We start from the raw sequence: 15,500 nt of genomic DNA, 5'->3' as shown, positions 1-15,500 counted from the left end.
CATTCTGAAAGGCTCAAGCCTGCCATAAGGAAGTCCTAAAATGGGGAGCCGACTCTCCGGTTTTTATTGTCTGATGGGAGAGATCTCTGGTAGAGGTGCGGGGAAATTAAGAAAATTTTATACTGTTGCATCCTTGCAAATGCAAAAAAGTTAAAGTTTGCTTCTCTTTCTGTCAAGGTACTCTAGAAGATTGGGATATAGCTGTTCAGAAAACCGAAACTCGATTAGCTCGTGTTAATGAGCAGAGAATTAAGGTGATGATGCTTATTTAAAGTCCTAGAACCTCTGCTAGCTGTTTCGACTGTGTTTCGTATGGATATTTCTTGTCAAAACCTTTGAGGTCTTAAGTATCGTTTGCTCAGAGAATATTAATTAGTGAAACACTTGAATCCGCATTGAAGCCTATCTTGTATCATTTTCTTGGATTGGCTCAAAATTTGAGCCCCAGCAATAAGTATGTAGTGGGGGGGATTTGGGACCTAAAAGTTATTGGGCTATAGTTGAAAGAGATAGAATGGAGCCCCACGTAGCCCGGTGATTGGAACTTGAACCCGTCCCAGTTAATGAGAGCCCCGGTTTTACGATGTGTTTCTTCCTTTTGGTGAGTAATTCCTGGGGACACTGCAGAGCATCCTGTAGACTTGAGACACAGAACCCTAAGAATCCTGGATAAGCCCTGGCCGGGAAAGTTGTGAGGACACCCTCCTCCTCCTCCTGGCGACCTCTCCTCTCCCTGGGGTAGTGAATTTCCACTCCCAAGTCCCCTTTCCTCGCCACTCCCCCACGGGTCCGTAGAGTTCCCGCAGTCGCTGCATTTTAGTGATGCGTCCGTGTTCCCAACTTCCCAGGTTGCGGAGAAGGAAGCGGCGCTCGCCCAGCAAGAAGAAGAAAAGGCAGAACAGCGGAAGAGGGCCCGGGCTGAGAAGAAAGCGTTAAAAAAGAAGAAAAAGACCAGAGGCGCAGACAAGCGCAAAGCAGAAGAGGATGATGAGAAAGAGTGGGGCGATGATGAAGAAGGTAAAGCTTTCTGGAAATGCTACTTGGGAGCATCTCCAAGTTCCAGTGAAGTTATGAAAAACATCCAGAGAACTTTTGTCTTAAGCCACGTGAGAATAAGTTGCTCGCATGGTGCCCCATCACCCTTCCTGTCCCTCTCCACCGTCCACGTGCGTGACTTCCCCCTGCTCGGGCTCCACGCCGTGTGCCATTCCCTGCCCTGCAGCCACCTCGGCCTGTCTTCCCGGCCTCCACTCCCTCCACTGTACCATCGTCCCCCCTCCGCCTGCCTGCTGTGTGGAACCCCCCTCACCCACTCGGGCTCCCACACCCCAGCTGCCCCTGCCCCTCATCCTCTCAGGCTCCAGCATCCCGCACTGCAGCCCCAGCCTGCGCGGGCACCTGCCTTGTTCGGCCTGCCAAATGGTTCTGACTTGGTAGAGTCTTCAGCCAGTGTTTCTCTTGCCCCTGCCATTCCAGGGCTGGGCAGGTGTGGGTCAGGTTTATTTCAGCAGCGTCAGTCAAGGTAAAAGCATTGTCTCTAGACATTAAGGGACGCCATACGTTTTCCTAGTACAATGGTGTCAACCAGAGGGAAATAGTAACGGAGCCATCATCCAATTGAACGACCTTTTGCTTATGCACCTTTTTGGGGCCTTCAGAATGACCATGTATGGGTAGCTCACAGTCCTAGGGCTCCAGGTTTAGCAGGAAAGGCAGATGTGACGTGACTGCAGTGGTGGGTAGTCAGGATCGTGGGAGAGCACGGTGTGGATCAATGGCGGAGGCCAAAGGGCCACTGGCGGGTCAGCTGTCTGCAGGAAAGACTTCACGCATCTCGGCATCTGGAGGCGGGAGGGGTCGCTGTCAAGTGCAAAGGAAGGGAAAGGTAAAGCAAACAGTGCCACTGACAGCGAGGCACGAGGCACAGACGAGCCTGGCATTTTCTCTGAGTGGCAGGTAGCTGGGTTTGAGCCCCGATGCGTGCTGGGGGCGGTGTGCTGGCATAGGGGAGGCTGGGGGAGGCGAGGCCGGAGGAGCTGGCCGGCCTGCCCACTCAGGGCCGCTCTTGAATGCAGCGTGCAATGGTTAGACTTCATTAGGAAGGCAGTGGGGAGTTGATGGAAAGGTCTGGAAGTGGGGCCAGTGCCAATTGGCTTCCAGGACCGTTCCTCTGGAGGCAGTGGGGCAGATGGGTTGGAGTGGAATGTTGTTAAACTCTGCTGAAGGACACGAGACAGCAGTGAACAGTTCAGGGACTGCAGTGCTGTGTAGATGTGGAGCCCGTACTGCAGAGTCACCCAAGGGGCTTGTTTAAATTCAAGTCTCCCGGCCCCATCCCTCCGTTGCTGCCCCAGCAAAAGGGGTACTAGAGCATTTGCCACCTGAAGTTGGAGATCCCCTGCCCTTTGATGCAGGTGACTCTTGAACTTTGAGGGTTAGGGGTGCCGACCTCCCACACAGTCAGAAATCCGCGTGTAACTTTTGATTCCCCCCAGACTTAACTACTGCTAGCCTACCGTTGACTGGGAGCCTTCCCGGGATGATGTCAGCAGTTGACTAACACATATTTTGTGCGTCACGTATGTTCTATACTGTATGCTTATAATGAGGCTACAGAAAAAACGTAATTGCAAAAACCAGAAGAGAAAGTACATTGCCATGCTGGATGGTATTTATCAGAAAAGTCCACGTGCAAGTGCACCTGCGCACTTCAAAACCGTGTTGTTCAAGGACCAACTGTATAATTAAGAGTGGACGATGGGGGACGCCTGGGTGGCTCAGTCGGTTAAGCATCGCCTTCAGCTCAGGTCATGATCTCGTGGTGTGTGAGTTCGAGCCCCGCGACGGGCTCTGTGCTGACAGCTCAGGGCCTGGAGCCTGCTTCGGATTCTGTCTCCCTCTCTCTCTCTGCCCCTCCCCCACTGATACACACACTCTCTCAAAAATAAAAAAAATTAGGAAGAAAAAAGAGTGGGTGATGGGGACTTAAGTGATCACCTGATTTAGTCCACTTACCTGAATGTAACTGAGGCCCAGAGAGTGGGGGGACAAGTTGAATGGGTGAAGCAAGACTTGACAGAGGGCATGGTATGGCCCAGGTCCAGAGAGTGTGTCCTGGGCAGCTGCCACAGACCAGCCGTTTGTGGTGGGAGGAGAACTTTCCCCGTAAGAGCACTTAGGGGGAACAGCTCGCTGAAGAGAAGAAATCTTAATCGTTGCTACTTTGCTTCCTTCAACCTGTAGAGCAGCCTTCCAAACGCAGAAAGGTTGAGGACAGCACTCCCTCAGCTGGAGAAGCACAGGACCGAGAGCCGGAAGCGGGACTCCTGGGGAAAAGTGTGCCCGTGGACGTGGACCCCCCCTCAAAGCAGAAGGAGAGGGCGGCCGCCCTGAAGAGGGACGTGCCCAAGGTGCCCCACGACAGCAGCAAGGACAGCATCACCGTCTTCGTCAGCAACCTGCCCTACAGCATGAGTGAGCCGGACGTGCAGCTCCGGCCGCTCTTTGAGGCGTGTGGGGAGGTGGCGGAGATCCGGCCCATCTTCAGCAACCGGGGCGATTTCCGAGGCTATTGCTACGTGGAGTTTAAAGAGGAGAAGTCCGCCCTGCAGGCGCTGGAGTTAGACCGGAAGAACGTAGAAGGGAGGCCGATGTTTGTTTCCCCCTGTGTGGATAAGAGCAAAAATCCCGATTTCAAGGTGGGTCTGTGCAACACGACGCCTTTCGTGTTGGGTTGCTGCGGACAGAGCGAACGCTTTTCTCCTGGAGCCGCTAACATTTAGCGTCCACGTGCGGTATCTGTAGTCTGGTAACTGCCGCGTTAACCGGGGTCTGTTCTGAGCTGGGTAGCTCAGGCCTGACTCCTGGCTCGGTTTCTTCGAGCCCGCGCTGGTTGACACGTGATGAGAACATTAGGAACCGTAACAATGGCTGCTTGCCGCTGAATTTAGCAGTGGAGAGGGGGCGGGGGGGGGGGGGGGCCGTGTGAGGTATTTAACATACTGCCTTGTCGGCTCCTTGCCCACACTAGGAGATCAGCCGCTTCCATTCTTGCCATGTTCTGGAGGAGGAAGTTAAAGTGACTTGCTTGGAGTGGTGCCATTAACAATTCACAGCACCCGGGGGCGCCTGGGGGGCTCAGTGGGTTAAGCGTCAGACTTTGTCTCAGGTCACGATGCGGCTGTTCATGGGTTCGAGCCCCACATCAGTTTCTGTGCTGACAGCTCGGAGCCTGGAGCCTGCCTCAGATTCTGTGTCTCCCTCGCTCTCTGCCCCTCCTCTGCTCATGCTCTCTCACTCAAAAATAACAAACATTAAAAAAAAACAACAACAAAAAAACCAATCTGTAGCGCCCAGGGTTGGCTCCCGTCTCCGGGCTGAGTCTGGTATGCACTAGGGTGTGGTGTGCTGGATGGGGCTGTGGGTGCTTGACTTCGTTTCCCTCCCTTCTTTCTGTAGGTGTTCAGGTACAGCACTGCCCTGGAGAAACACAAGCTGTTTGTCTCGGGCCTGCCTTTTTCCTGCACTAAAGAGGAACTGGAAGAGATCTGTAAGGCTCATGGCACCGTGAAGGACATCAGGCTGGTTACCAACCGGGCGGGCAAACCGAAGGTCAGTGTCTGCGTGCGATGCGTTAGCCTCCCAAGGCTCGGGCCAGCCTCGTTCTCCATCTGTTCAGGCTATTAGGTTCTGAGTGGGTTTCTCTGCTGAGAAACGACAGGTTGACAGAATGATAGGACACTTGGTTCTCCTTGCATTTGGACTCGGATTGGCTCGTTTCCAGCTAATTATGCTAAAAAGAATAGGGCATCGGCCGTGGTGGGGAACCTGCCCTGAATTAGCAGGAGCCTCAGCGCAGACCCCTGGCTGTGAGGTGTGGGCGAGGTGCCCTCTTCCGGAGCGAGCGCCCTCTTGCCCAGGCTGGCCCCTTCACTAGGCCTCTAGCCACCACTTCCCGTCCCTCCCCGAGACCCCATCACGTCCTCCCCTTAGCCCCCCTGGGCGCCTTGCGAGATCCTTTTTGTGCGACATTCTGAGAAGTTGTTCAGGCACGTGTTTGGATGACCTCTCGTTCCCCCGGCCGTCCAGGGTGATGGAGAGTTGAAGACTATGAAGCAAGGAGGGGCCGAGGTGCAGACATGAGGGCTCATCCCGTGTCCAGCCGCCTCATCCATTCGTTTTTGCTGGATTTATATTGGTCCGTCTGTCCATTTCTTTCTTTCCTTCGTTATTCTTTTTTTTTATTTCCTTTTTTTTTTTTCTTTTTTTTTTTGCTGGAGCAAGCATGAGGTGTACCAACCTCACAAAGATGATCTGAAGTTACAGTCAGTGGCAGAAACAGAGGAAGAGTAGGGCCAGCGAATAAATCTGTAGACAAAGGACGGTGGCGGTGGGGGGAGTGAACCCGATGACGGGGTGCCTGCCCGGTACCGGCTTCCAGAACTGAGGGAGGAAGTCGTGTCTGGCTGCGCAGCACCTGACCTGACGGCTCCGGCTCCGCCTCTTTCAGGGCCTGGCTTATGTGGAGTATGAAAGTGAATCTCAGGCGTCGCAGGCCGTACTGAAGATGGATGGCATGACCGTCAAAGAGAATGTCATCAAAGTGGCCATCAGCAATCCCCCTCAGAGGAAGGTTCCAGAGAAGCCCGAAGCAAGGAGAGCGCCAGGTGGTGCCTTGGTGCCGCGGCAGATTTACGGAGCGTAAGTGCTTGCGTGCCACCCGGCGCAGACTCCGTCCTGGCCGGCACCGCTAGCTGGTTTCCCGCTAGTCATGCGGGCTTGGGCAGAGAGCCAGGGCCTGCCGTGCTGGGGACGCTCACCGTGGCTCAGCAGAGCAGGGTGCCCGGAGCAGGTCCGCACGGCGCGTGAGCCGGGGAGCGGAGCCCTTCCTGGTGTTCACAGTTTATACACTTGATTTATTTGAGGGCAGTCGGTTTCTAGGCGGCGGTTATTTTAAAGCCTCCTTTGGCAGTAGGGTGCATACGTGTGGATTCAGAAGCTTGCCGGGGTGACCTGTAGCCCCAGCTATAATCCTCTAAGAGCGAGGTTTTCAGCCGGTAGGAATGAGACGGCAAAATTGTGACGTTAGTTGGTGAGGTCCGAAGGATGACAGCATTTTGATCCGCCCTGCTTGTGACTGTATTGCACAGGTTTGCCAAAATTGTGGAAGGGGCAGATTGTTAAACCGGTTTTCGCCAGTTCAGAGTCAGGGAGAACGGGGATCATCCCTACCTTTCTGGTTTTTACTCTTCACCTCTTAACTTTGTGCTCTGTGCATTGAGAGAAATTTGTCTCGTAACAGACTACAGAAATGACCCTTGAAAGTACAGTCTTCACCGTTTAGCTTTGGGTGATTTAAGACCATCCTGGCTTCTTTTCCCAAATCAAGGAGGGGCCGTGAATTGTTGCTTGGAAAGGATACATTCGGTGTTTGCTCTTCCAGGCGGGGGAAGGGAAGAACCCAGCTCTCCCTGCTGCCTCGTGCCCTGCAGCGCCCGGGCGCCCCGGCCGCTCAGGCTGAGAACGGCCCCGCCCCGCGGCCAGCGGTCACCACCTCAGCGGCCACCGAGGCACCCAAGATGTCCAATGCCGATTTTGCCAAGTTGCTTCTGAGAAAGTGAATGGGACTGTGGAGAAGGGAAATGCCTTACTTCATGCTGGCCAGGAAGACCACCCGGCACCCAGCGGTACTCTGGGTATGGAGCGGCCCGGGGCAGCACCCCTCTTGCACATTTTCCTCTGGGTTAGACAGAAAGGGATGAGGGTGTCCAAGGAAAGAGGCTTGAAGCGCTCCCTCATATTGAGGGCAATAGGAGGAAAATGATCACTCCGTGGTTGGGCCCAGGGTGTCGTTTCCTAAAATATTTTTGTGTCTTATGGAGTGAGAAACAGAAGTGAAACTCAAACACCGTTTTGAGACCCACCTGTCCAAATGTTTTCGGCCAGCTCTGGCCCCCTTTTATAAGACACTTCTCTTACACCTTGCACAGCACACGTGCCCGTCACTCTTTTAATTTTAAAAGACAAAATGGCAGATGCTAGTAATTCACCAGAATGGCCTATTTTAGTAAAGGGGTGGTGGGGGGGATAGGGGAAGTCACCTAAAAAAAAAATTGATGGATTTTTGTTCAAGGGGGCTGTGCGCGTTTTTATATTATGTATTTGTAAATGACACATCCACCCATTGTTTTATGTTTCCTAAAAGCCGAGTCTTTGTGACATTTGTTTTGTCCGGGAGTTCTGTGCGCCACCTGCCGTGGACCATTTTCTTTGCCTAGTGTTGAGTGAACTGTATCCTTTGTCTAAACATTGCGTTTCAGCCCTTTGGTTTTGTTTAAATGCCATGTCAAGTGCAAACTTAAATTCTTCCCACTTAGCTTTGTTTATTAAACTGAAGTTCTCTTTAAAACTTCTTGCCGAATGGTACTCAGATGTTCATTCAAACCCGGACGTGTTTTGAGATGGGTGCACTTGGTGTTACCTAACACACGTGTGAATAAGAACTTTTGTAAGTCCAATCCTGTTGTCCCTTTGATTTAAATCCTTTCCGTTGTGATGGGTCTTCAGTTTTAAACTTTACTTTGCAGCATGTTGGCACTGCAGCTTTTAAGCTTTTTCTTTTTTTTTTTTTTTTACCTCTCCGCTTCTATCAAATATTTATTGCTTTAAAAGCAGCATTGTCAGTCCAATAGGGAAACAGACTTTGTAAAGACACTCTGGGGCAAGAAATCAGGAAATGCTTTCATGTGTGATGGAAATCAACCCACTTCTCTGGTTTTTTAAGTCTCTGTGCATCAGGCTTTACTACGTCTTTCACGGAAAACTGTAAGCATTATACAAAAGCACAGACAGAAGAGCAAAAGGAAGTCCTTATGTGCCTGTCACTGAGCCTCAGCATTTCCCATCTAGCGCATCGGCCTTCATTTCTGCCCCCACCCCCTCCTCCCTGTTACGGACATCACAGAACTCCCCCAGTAACGGCGTAGCACCTGCCTCAAAGAGATAAAGACCTAAAGGTCACAGTATTGTCATCATCCCTAGAAACATGAGCAGTCATGCCTTCGTGTCCTCAGCTATCCATATTGCCAGTTTCCTGTTGTTCTGTAAATGTATTCCCCCGCCCCCCACCCCAGTAAGTTAGGATCGGTTGATAAACCTCCCAAGGCTTTTAATCTGAAGGTTCCCCTCTACCTTGTCTTTCTCTTTGGCACAAAACATTTTTTGTCAGGTGTTACTTCTGAATTAAATTCAAGTAGTGGCTGCTGGAAGCAGCCAGAAGAACGTGTGCTGTGACCCTGGTTCCTCCTGTGCTCTTTGGAATATGGCCACTCACCCTCGTGCAGAAGCCTGCTTGCTGGGTGAGGGGACTGGGGATGCTCAGGGACGGCTGCCGAGGAGCCACGAATATTCCCTTCCTGATCCAGGTTAATGTGGCTTTACTCTCACGGCTTCCTGTCTTACTGTTCTGTTTTCTTGATGGGGGCAGCCTTCTGCCCTCACTTTGTGCTCTTGCCTGTCAACACAGGCCCATCACAGAGTCGAACCTCTTCAGGCTGGAGCTCAGGGTGTTGACGGCTCTAGAAACGGACTGTCGGGAACATGTGAGTGGGTCTATGTGTTTTCCCCAGGAAACGAAGAACTGTTGGCAAACAGGAGCACGAAATGGCACGCAGTTGGGAGTGTCAGTGACAGATCGGTGACTTCTCCCTGCCGGCACAGGTAGGTGGCTAACCCAAAGGGTTCTGTCCCATTTTCCCGTTGAAATTACCGTCTGGGATCTATTTTCTGCCACGATAATCTAAAAAGGACTTCACGTTCTGCAAGAATTCCTCCTTCATCCTCGTAACAAACGGGAACAGCTCTTGGATAAGACAGCCGAGTCTCGGGCCTTTCTGTCATAAAATACTTTACTAGAGTCAGTCATCTGTTAAAATAACATCCTTCGCAACAGAACTAAAGCGCACGCTTCTCTATAGTACAGAGCGCTGCCGTCAGGCTTCCTTGGTGTGCCTGTAACATCAAGAAGAGTTAGGCTGAAGAGCTACCTTACGGCAACGTGCAAATACGAAAAGATTTTTTATAGAGGTTTGAATATCACTCGGGGCCACTTGAGACATTTTTCTTAATCCTTCAGAAAGCTACTCTGTGCTAATTACACAGTTAAAGAGGTATACAGACACCTGCTACTTCAGAATAGTGACCTCCTTACCGTCAGAGTGTGACTTCTCAAGCCAGAGACCACACTTTGTATGTATTCACCATCATTTGGACCCCGACAGAGTGCACTACGGTGTGAGATGTCCCGTGCTCCGTCACTGGGAGGGGGACCCGTGGCCCTTTTGACTCCGAGGAGCACAGGAGCGGTCACATTGTCGCCTCTGCCATTTATTATCGATAGAGAACCTTCTTCCGTAGAATGACGACGCGGAAACTTGGCCGTGTGGTACATTTTATCATTTTACAAGTTCCTAGAAAAATAAGGCCACTGGAAGGCAGTCTCTTTTGCTTCCCCGAGGGAATGCTGGACACCTTGCTGTACCCTGGCTGCGGGAGGTGGGGGTCAGGTGAGTACGTGGATCAAACTGCACGACAAGAGAGACACATCGGACTATGGCCAAGGGTTTTCCCTGGGTTCGGGAGACACTCCAGTTCGTTACCAAAAATGCATATTTGGTGTTCATACGTGGCATCTGTTTTCTCAGATGTATTCTTGAATGTCCACCTACACAAGATGTTACACTCAGAGTCAGACTTGGCCACGTGCACCATACCTGACTTGCGGTATGACCCAGTCGAGTGACGAACTCAGAACTTTGAGACTAAAACATCTGGTCTGAGTTGCTGCAAATGAAGTGTGAGAAACATTCAGACACAGAAGACCAAGCTGGCCGCTCGGCTATTCTTAATTAGAAAAAGAGTCTTGACAGGGAAAAAAAACCAGCCTCTGCGACTCGTGTTCGCAAGCCACCTAGGACTCAAAGACTTCCTTGAAATAAGCAAGGTATCTCACAGAGACGTTGTCAACATTTTTTATTTTGTATCTCAAAAGTCTGCCCTACTAGTGAGAATTAGTCACAACGCTCATCTCTTTGTAGGGGAGCAAAACTCTCTCAGAAAGAAAGCTTTCCATTATTTCTCAGAACCGGGACCGGGTTGGCACCAAGAGTGCTGACCTCCCAGGTGAAGTCCCAGCACCTCTCAGCCAGTTTCACAGAAACACTTGGAGGAGTTACTCCTGGGGCCCTAGACCTCGTTCCACACTCCCGGCCTCTCCCGACCCGAGTGCAAATTCTGCTCCAGAACCCGTGTTCTGGTCACACAAAGCGCACCGGTGCGCCCCCAGCGCCTACTGGGGCCACCACCACGGACAGCGGACGCCACACAACATTTACTAGCTCAAAAGAAGAAAATAAATAACTTGGGCTGAGTTATAAGTTACCTTAAAGACAGGGCTTAATAATTTAGTTTTGTCGCTTTTTTAACGAAAACATTTGGAGGTAAAGAACGCTTAAGTTCCTAATCGGTCTCCTTTTGCTTTGGGAGACGGCTAGGTTTCTAGAAACGCTAAGTGTTGCTTCCCACTGGGTCATCCCTTGGCACCAAGGGAGGCTCTCCGGGGTTAGGGCCTCACGGGCAGAGTCTCCTTAAACCCGGAATGGTTGGGCGTGGCCTCTGGCAGGGCCACCGGGTACTCGGTTGTGGCAAAGAGCAGGGTGTCCAGGGTGGTCTCCGTACACTTGGCGATGAAGCGGATGAACGGCCTCACGTCGCCTTCGTTGGCGACTTCCAGTACGTGGTAGTACTCGGACCTCTGCTCCTTGCGGATGGTGATGGGGGGGTAGCCCGCCTGCATCAGGATGAGGTTCATGAGCAGGCGCGAGGTCCTTCCGTTGCCGTCGATGAAAGGGTGGATGTAAACCAGTTTATAATGGGCCAGGGCCGCAAACTCCACCGGGTGCAGGTTCATGGCGTCCTCGGAGTTGAGCCACTGGATGAACTCCTCCATCTGCTTTTCCACGTCTTGAGGATGGGGGGGGATGTGATGTCCCACCAGGACCTGTGTCGTCCGAAACCTGCCAGCTTCCACTGGATCCACATAACCCAGCACCCGCCTATGGATCTCCAGCACGTCGCTGATGGCCACAGAGCCGATGCGGGAAACCAGCGTTGTGTTGATGTACGTCATCGCTGCGTGCATGCCGATGACCTCGTTCTGCTCCTCCAGGCTTTTCCCTGGCACGGCATAGCGGGTCTCGAGGATGTGCCTGATTTCCGAGAGGGTGAGGGTGTTGCCCTCGATCGCGACCGTGTGGTAGATGTGATGGTAGTAGGTTTCCTCCATGACCCTGCGCAGCGCGGAGTTGCCCTTGGGGATGGACATGACCTTCTTCACTTTGCTGTCGATGATGCTGAAATACCTCTGGTCGATCTCCTCCACCAGCGGCAGTGTCCGGTCCCGGTTGACCAGTGCTTTCTCGTGGTAGGGCGAGATGGTCAACGCTCTGGCGTACAAGTAATCGGCCTGGACGATGTCCTTGTCCTCTTCGGAAAAGATGCCGAACTCATTGAGCGCATCTGCGAAGTCTGGGTCCATTTGGAGGGCGTGCAAGAAGAGCTTGTGGGCTTTCTCTCGCTTGCCTTGGCGTTTCATTTCCAGGGCTTGGTTCAGAGCTGCTTTGGCTTCCAACTTCCCAGCTAGAAGAGAGCCAAAGAAGCATGGGTAGGGAGGGCGCGGGATGTTCAGGGGCGCTGTCCCCTGTGCCGGTGCTTCAGGGGGCTCGTCCCAGCACTCTCTGTGTGTGTGGATGCGTTTGTGCCCCACACCTGGTGTGTGTGTGTCCCCAGAGCCACAGCCTCCACCCTGGGAGGTATCACCCGGACTCCCCAGCCCCAGCTTTCTGAGGGCCGAAGTGAGTGGCTGTGGCCACAACTCCTGTCAGGTGGCCCTCCTGTATGATCTTCTCCGCTCCCTGCTGTCCTGGATCAGTCCTGATGATGCTGATCCCTGCTCCTGTCCCTTCAGGCCTAGGCTGTGAACAGCATTCCCACCCCCCCTCCCCCACGCCCCGGTGCCAGGCCCTGGGGGCTTCCCCACCCCTGATCTGTTCTTTACATCTTTTAACCCAGTGATTCTCAAGCAGGGGTGATTTTGTCCTTTAGAGGACATCCAGCAGCGTCTGAGACATGGTGGGGTGTCACAGTTAAGGGCGTGAGGGTGCTACTGGCATCCAGCGGGTAGAGACCAGGGATGCTCAGCCTCCTAACTGCACCACAGAGGACAGCGCGGGGGTAGAAACTTCTCTAGCTCTAGCCCTCCCTCACCAGCCCTCCACCCACTGCTGAGGGTCATTAACACATACTTGGCTTCTTTTCCTTGGATGCCCAAGCCCTCTCACCCTCCGGGTCTCTGCCTGGTGCACTTTCCCCTCATGCCTTTTCCTTTCGGTCATTTTCCTATTTACACTGGGGTCTCAGCTCAGGCCTCCCCTCCAGGGAGCCTTCCTGGTGTGCTCCCCTCCTTCCCCATCACCAGGCTGGTGATGCCGTGCGGCAGTCATTTGTCAGCTTGTCTGAGCCGGGAGCTCAGGGTAGACTTGTTCCCCATAGTGGCCCTGTGTCCTGCACACACGACCCAGTATGCACTGTAAATGTCTATGAAATTAACAAGTGTTGAGGAGAGCTGGCCAGTCTGTCTTACCTGGAGAGGCCTTGGTCCTGACCGCCAGCAGTGCCGCATCGCTGGAGGTGACACTGAGCTCCGTAGACGGGCTGGTACACTTGGTGACGGCATGCTGCACCCTGTCCAGCTTGCTCCTGAGCAGGTAGAAGCCTTTGAGCACGGTCAGACACTGCTCTTCGATGGGCCCCAGGGGCAGCAGCAGCGCCAGCAGGGACCCCAACACCATGCTCAGCAGCATCACCCACAGGAAGCGGCCCCAGACGGAGACCCACTTCGGTTCGGTCACTGCCATCACTGAAGCCATCGGCATGAGTGTCATCTGGACGGAGGGGCAGGCCCCCTGGACATACTCCGTTGCCTCAGAGCAGGATCTGCAGGCGACCAAGAGTTGTAGGAGATGAAGTGGGGGAAGGGGACACACGCAAGATATGTTGCTGACTTCAGCTGGGGCTTGCAGGCTCCCACACCTCTTATTTCACTATGACTAGGGGGATTGAGGCAAGGCAGGAAGTGCTTATAAACGGGGAGGGGCCAGCCCGAAAGACTGGTGCCACTTCCAGGCCGTTGGGACTCTGAGCAGTAATGCTACCACACTCAACATTTATTGAGCCAGGCTCCATGCTAAGTACCATGTGTACCAAGGCCCCATGCTAAGTACCAAGGACCTCATGCATACTCTCTCTACCAGTCTCCAACAGGAGCAGATGCTATCTATCGTCCTCCCACTTCTCCAGATGAGGAAACAGGCTCAGAGATGAAGCCCCTTGCCCCAAGTCACCCAGTGAGTAAGTGACAGCCTTGGGACTTGAATTCAGGAACTCTCCCCCAACCTCCCTTGACCACAAATCTCTGTGGCCACACATCAAGATTGGCCAAGGCAGTTCTGGGGACTAGTGTCTGATCCACACAACTATTTTTGTGGCCTGATTTACTGCCTCTTCATGCCCTCACCCTGGTATTAGCCACAGTGCTGCTCTCCCCTCTCTGGCCTTCCTTTCCTGGCCTGCCCAGCAACGATCTCACCTAGAGCTTGGGCAGTCCAAGCATCTCAAAACCTCCAGCCGTGAGCCAGAGTGGGTGACCCACTCCTCACCCTCCATCGGGACAGTGGGCATGTGCTTGGGGCTGGCAGTGGAGGTGGAGGGGTCAGGTATGCAAGCACCATTATGCTGACAATAAGCATTTATTGGGCAACTATGGTGTACTGAGCACTGGGCTGCGGGGTAGCCGTGCATTATCTCACTTACTCCTTAACACCTTATGAAGGCAAGCTACCCTTAGCTCCATTTTACAAAGGAAACTAAATCAGCAAGTCAGTTTCTAGAAGGCCATGGGAGTAAACAGAAGCTTGAAGAATGAATCCTCAGTGCATCTAGGAAGAGTGCCCAGGTCTTAACCTCTACCTTATTCTCAACCAGGGCCCGTGTACCCCTATTCCGGCCTGCTTCTGGTGCTGGGCCTCCAAGACCCAGAAATGACTGATGAGGTTTGTGATCGCTCAGGGCTTAGAGTCTAATGGGGAAGCTGGCTCGTTGATAACATCTGAAATGGCTTGGTCTGCGCCCTAACGGGGGTACGCTTGGCGTGCTGTAGGGGTTTAGAGGAGGGTGTGAGTCACTGCTTCATCCAGGTGCTTTGTGCGGCTCCCGGAGGGACGGGATACACGGCAAGGGCTGGAGTTCGCCAGGGACGCGGGTCTGCGCAGGGGAGGCAGGAGATGCGAATCTCACCCCTCACTACCCTAGGAAGGGGGAAACTGACGCCCAGAGGGGCTGGGCTACAGTCCCTCTGAACCCCGCCCAGGACTCACTCCCCCGCCGCCCCCTGCCCAGCTGGCTCTTTCCGAGCCCCTTGGGCTCTCCCCCTCCTACCGCGCGCGGCTTCCGACCCTGCAGCCGACTTCAGACGCTCGGAGGCCCCGCAGCCGCCGGCTCCCAGGCCCTGCTCCGCCGCCGGCTCCTGGCCCCGCCCCCGGCGCCTCGCCTCGCCATTGGGTGGTTCGCCATCCTCGTCGTGGCGGATTGGCCTCCCCAACCTGTCCGCCCCTCGTACTTCCGGGTTTTCGCGTCAGCTCCTGCTTCCCCGGGAAAGATGCGCCGTGGGCCACTCCCATTGGCCGGCTCCTGTGTTGGTCTCGTGCCCGCAGCGGCCAATAAGCAACAGGCGGGGCGGTGCCCGGGCGAGAGGCGGGAGTAGCGCGTGGAAAACCCGCGCCGGCGCGGAGATCTGCGGGTATGATAGATGCCGCGGTCGGAAACTGGTAATTCCGCCAGCCCCGGAGTGCTGTGTCCCTCTCCACGTCCTGGGGCCCTTCTCCTGGGCCTCCTTTTCCTTAGGTGTGAAATGAGGGTGCTCTCCACCTTGTTAGTCTGCCGTCACAGCCCCTTGTTCTTAGCCACGACGCTGTACCAGGGTTGCCGTCGTTTCTGACCTCTTTTCCTTTTCCTCCCTGAGTTTTTAACTTGGCATCCGCTCGAGAAGGAGCTGGCTGGTTTATTTAGCTTCCAGGGAGATAGAGATTTTTCCTTGAAGCAGAGAGCTGAAACTTCCGTCTTAGTTCACAAATATTGAAATTAAACACCCAGGACGTGCCCAGAAATGCTAAGCATTAAGATGTTAGCCTATAGACTGGAGCCAGAGGGACCCCGGCTGAAGTTCAGACTTTGTCACCTCCGCTCTGTGAGACCTTCGGCAAGTTATTCCGAGCTTCAGTTTTTCCATTTGTAAAATGGAGACAAACTGCCTCGCCTTTGGCCCCAAGTTCAGGATTTGCAGGCCAGACTCTTCAAGATCTGACCTTTTCCATGACACACATTCCCCT

At 53.5% G+C, this 15,500-nt stretch overlaps 2 protein-coding genes, 1 long non-coding RNA gene and 1 pseudogene across 5 annotated transcripts in view; 2 read left to right on the top strand and 2 right to left on the bottom strand.

Moving 5' to 3' along the window:
• SART3 (spliceosome associated factor 3, U4/U6 recycling protein) overlaps positions 1-7,411 on the top strand; it is a 36,437-nt gene extending 29,026 nt beyond the window's left edge. The window contains 6 exon segments of the mRNA XM_019467225.2: positions 178-254; positions 849-1,017; positions 3,244-3,698; positions 4,459-4,611; positions 5,510-5,700; positions 6,443-7,411. Coding sequence (XP_019322770.2) covers positions 178-254; positions 849-1,017; positions 3,244-3,698; positions 4,459-4,611; positions 5,510-5,700; positions 6,443-6,620 — 1,223 coding nt within the window. The 3' untranslated portion in view covers positions 6,621-7,411.
• LOC128777167 (small nucleolar RNA U3) lies at positions 6,200-6,333 on the bottom strand (annotated as a pseudogene).
• A 2,601-nt stretch (positions 7,412-10,012) lies between the features above and the next one.
• FICD (FIC domain protein adenylyltransferase) lies at positions 10,013-14,656 on the bottom strand. The gene is made up of 3 exons (XM_019467226.2): positions 14,551-14,656; positions 12,698-13,050; positions 10,013-11,694 (listed from the first exon to the last, which is right to left on the bottom strand). The coding sequence occupies exons 2-3, from the start codon at positions 12,996-12,998 to the stop codon at positions 10,619-10,621; spliced, it is 1,377 nt and encodes a 458-aa protein (XP_019322771.1). The 5' UTR covers positions 12,999-13,050; positions 14,551-14,656; the 3' UTR covers positions 10,013-10,618.
• Positions 13,326-15,500, top strand: part of LOC109277500 (uncharacterized) — a 51,644-nt gene continuing 49,469 nt past the window's right edge. For 2 of the 3 annotated variants that reach the window (XR_008422153.1, XR_002085173.2), the window contains exon 1: positions 13,326-14,165. This is a non-coding gene — a long non-coding RNA (uncharacterized LOC109277500). Of the gene's footprint in view, positions 14,166-14,800; positions 14,940-15,500 lie in introns of those variants that run through there. The other variant, XR_002085174.2, reaches the window with a different exon arrangement.

Source organism: Panthera pardus, unplaced genomic scaffold (genome assembly GCF_024362965.1).
Source record: "Panthera pardus isolate Hobbes unplaced genomic scaffold, ASM2436296v1 HiC_scaffold_15, whole genome shotgun sequence".
NCBI lineage: Eukaryota > Metazoa > Chordata > Mammalia > Carnivora > Felidae > Panthera > Panthera pardus.
This window is presented reverse-complemented; position numbering and strand designations above follow the sequence as displayed.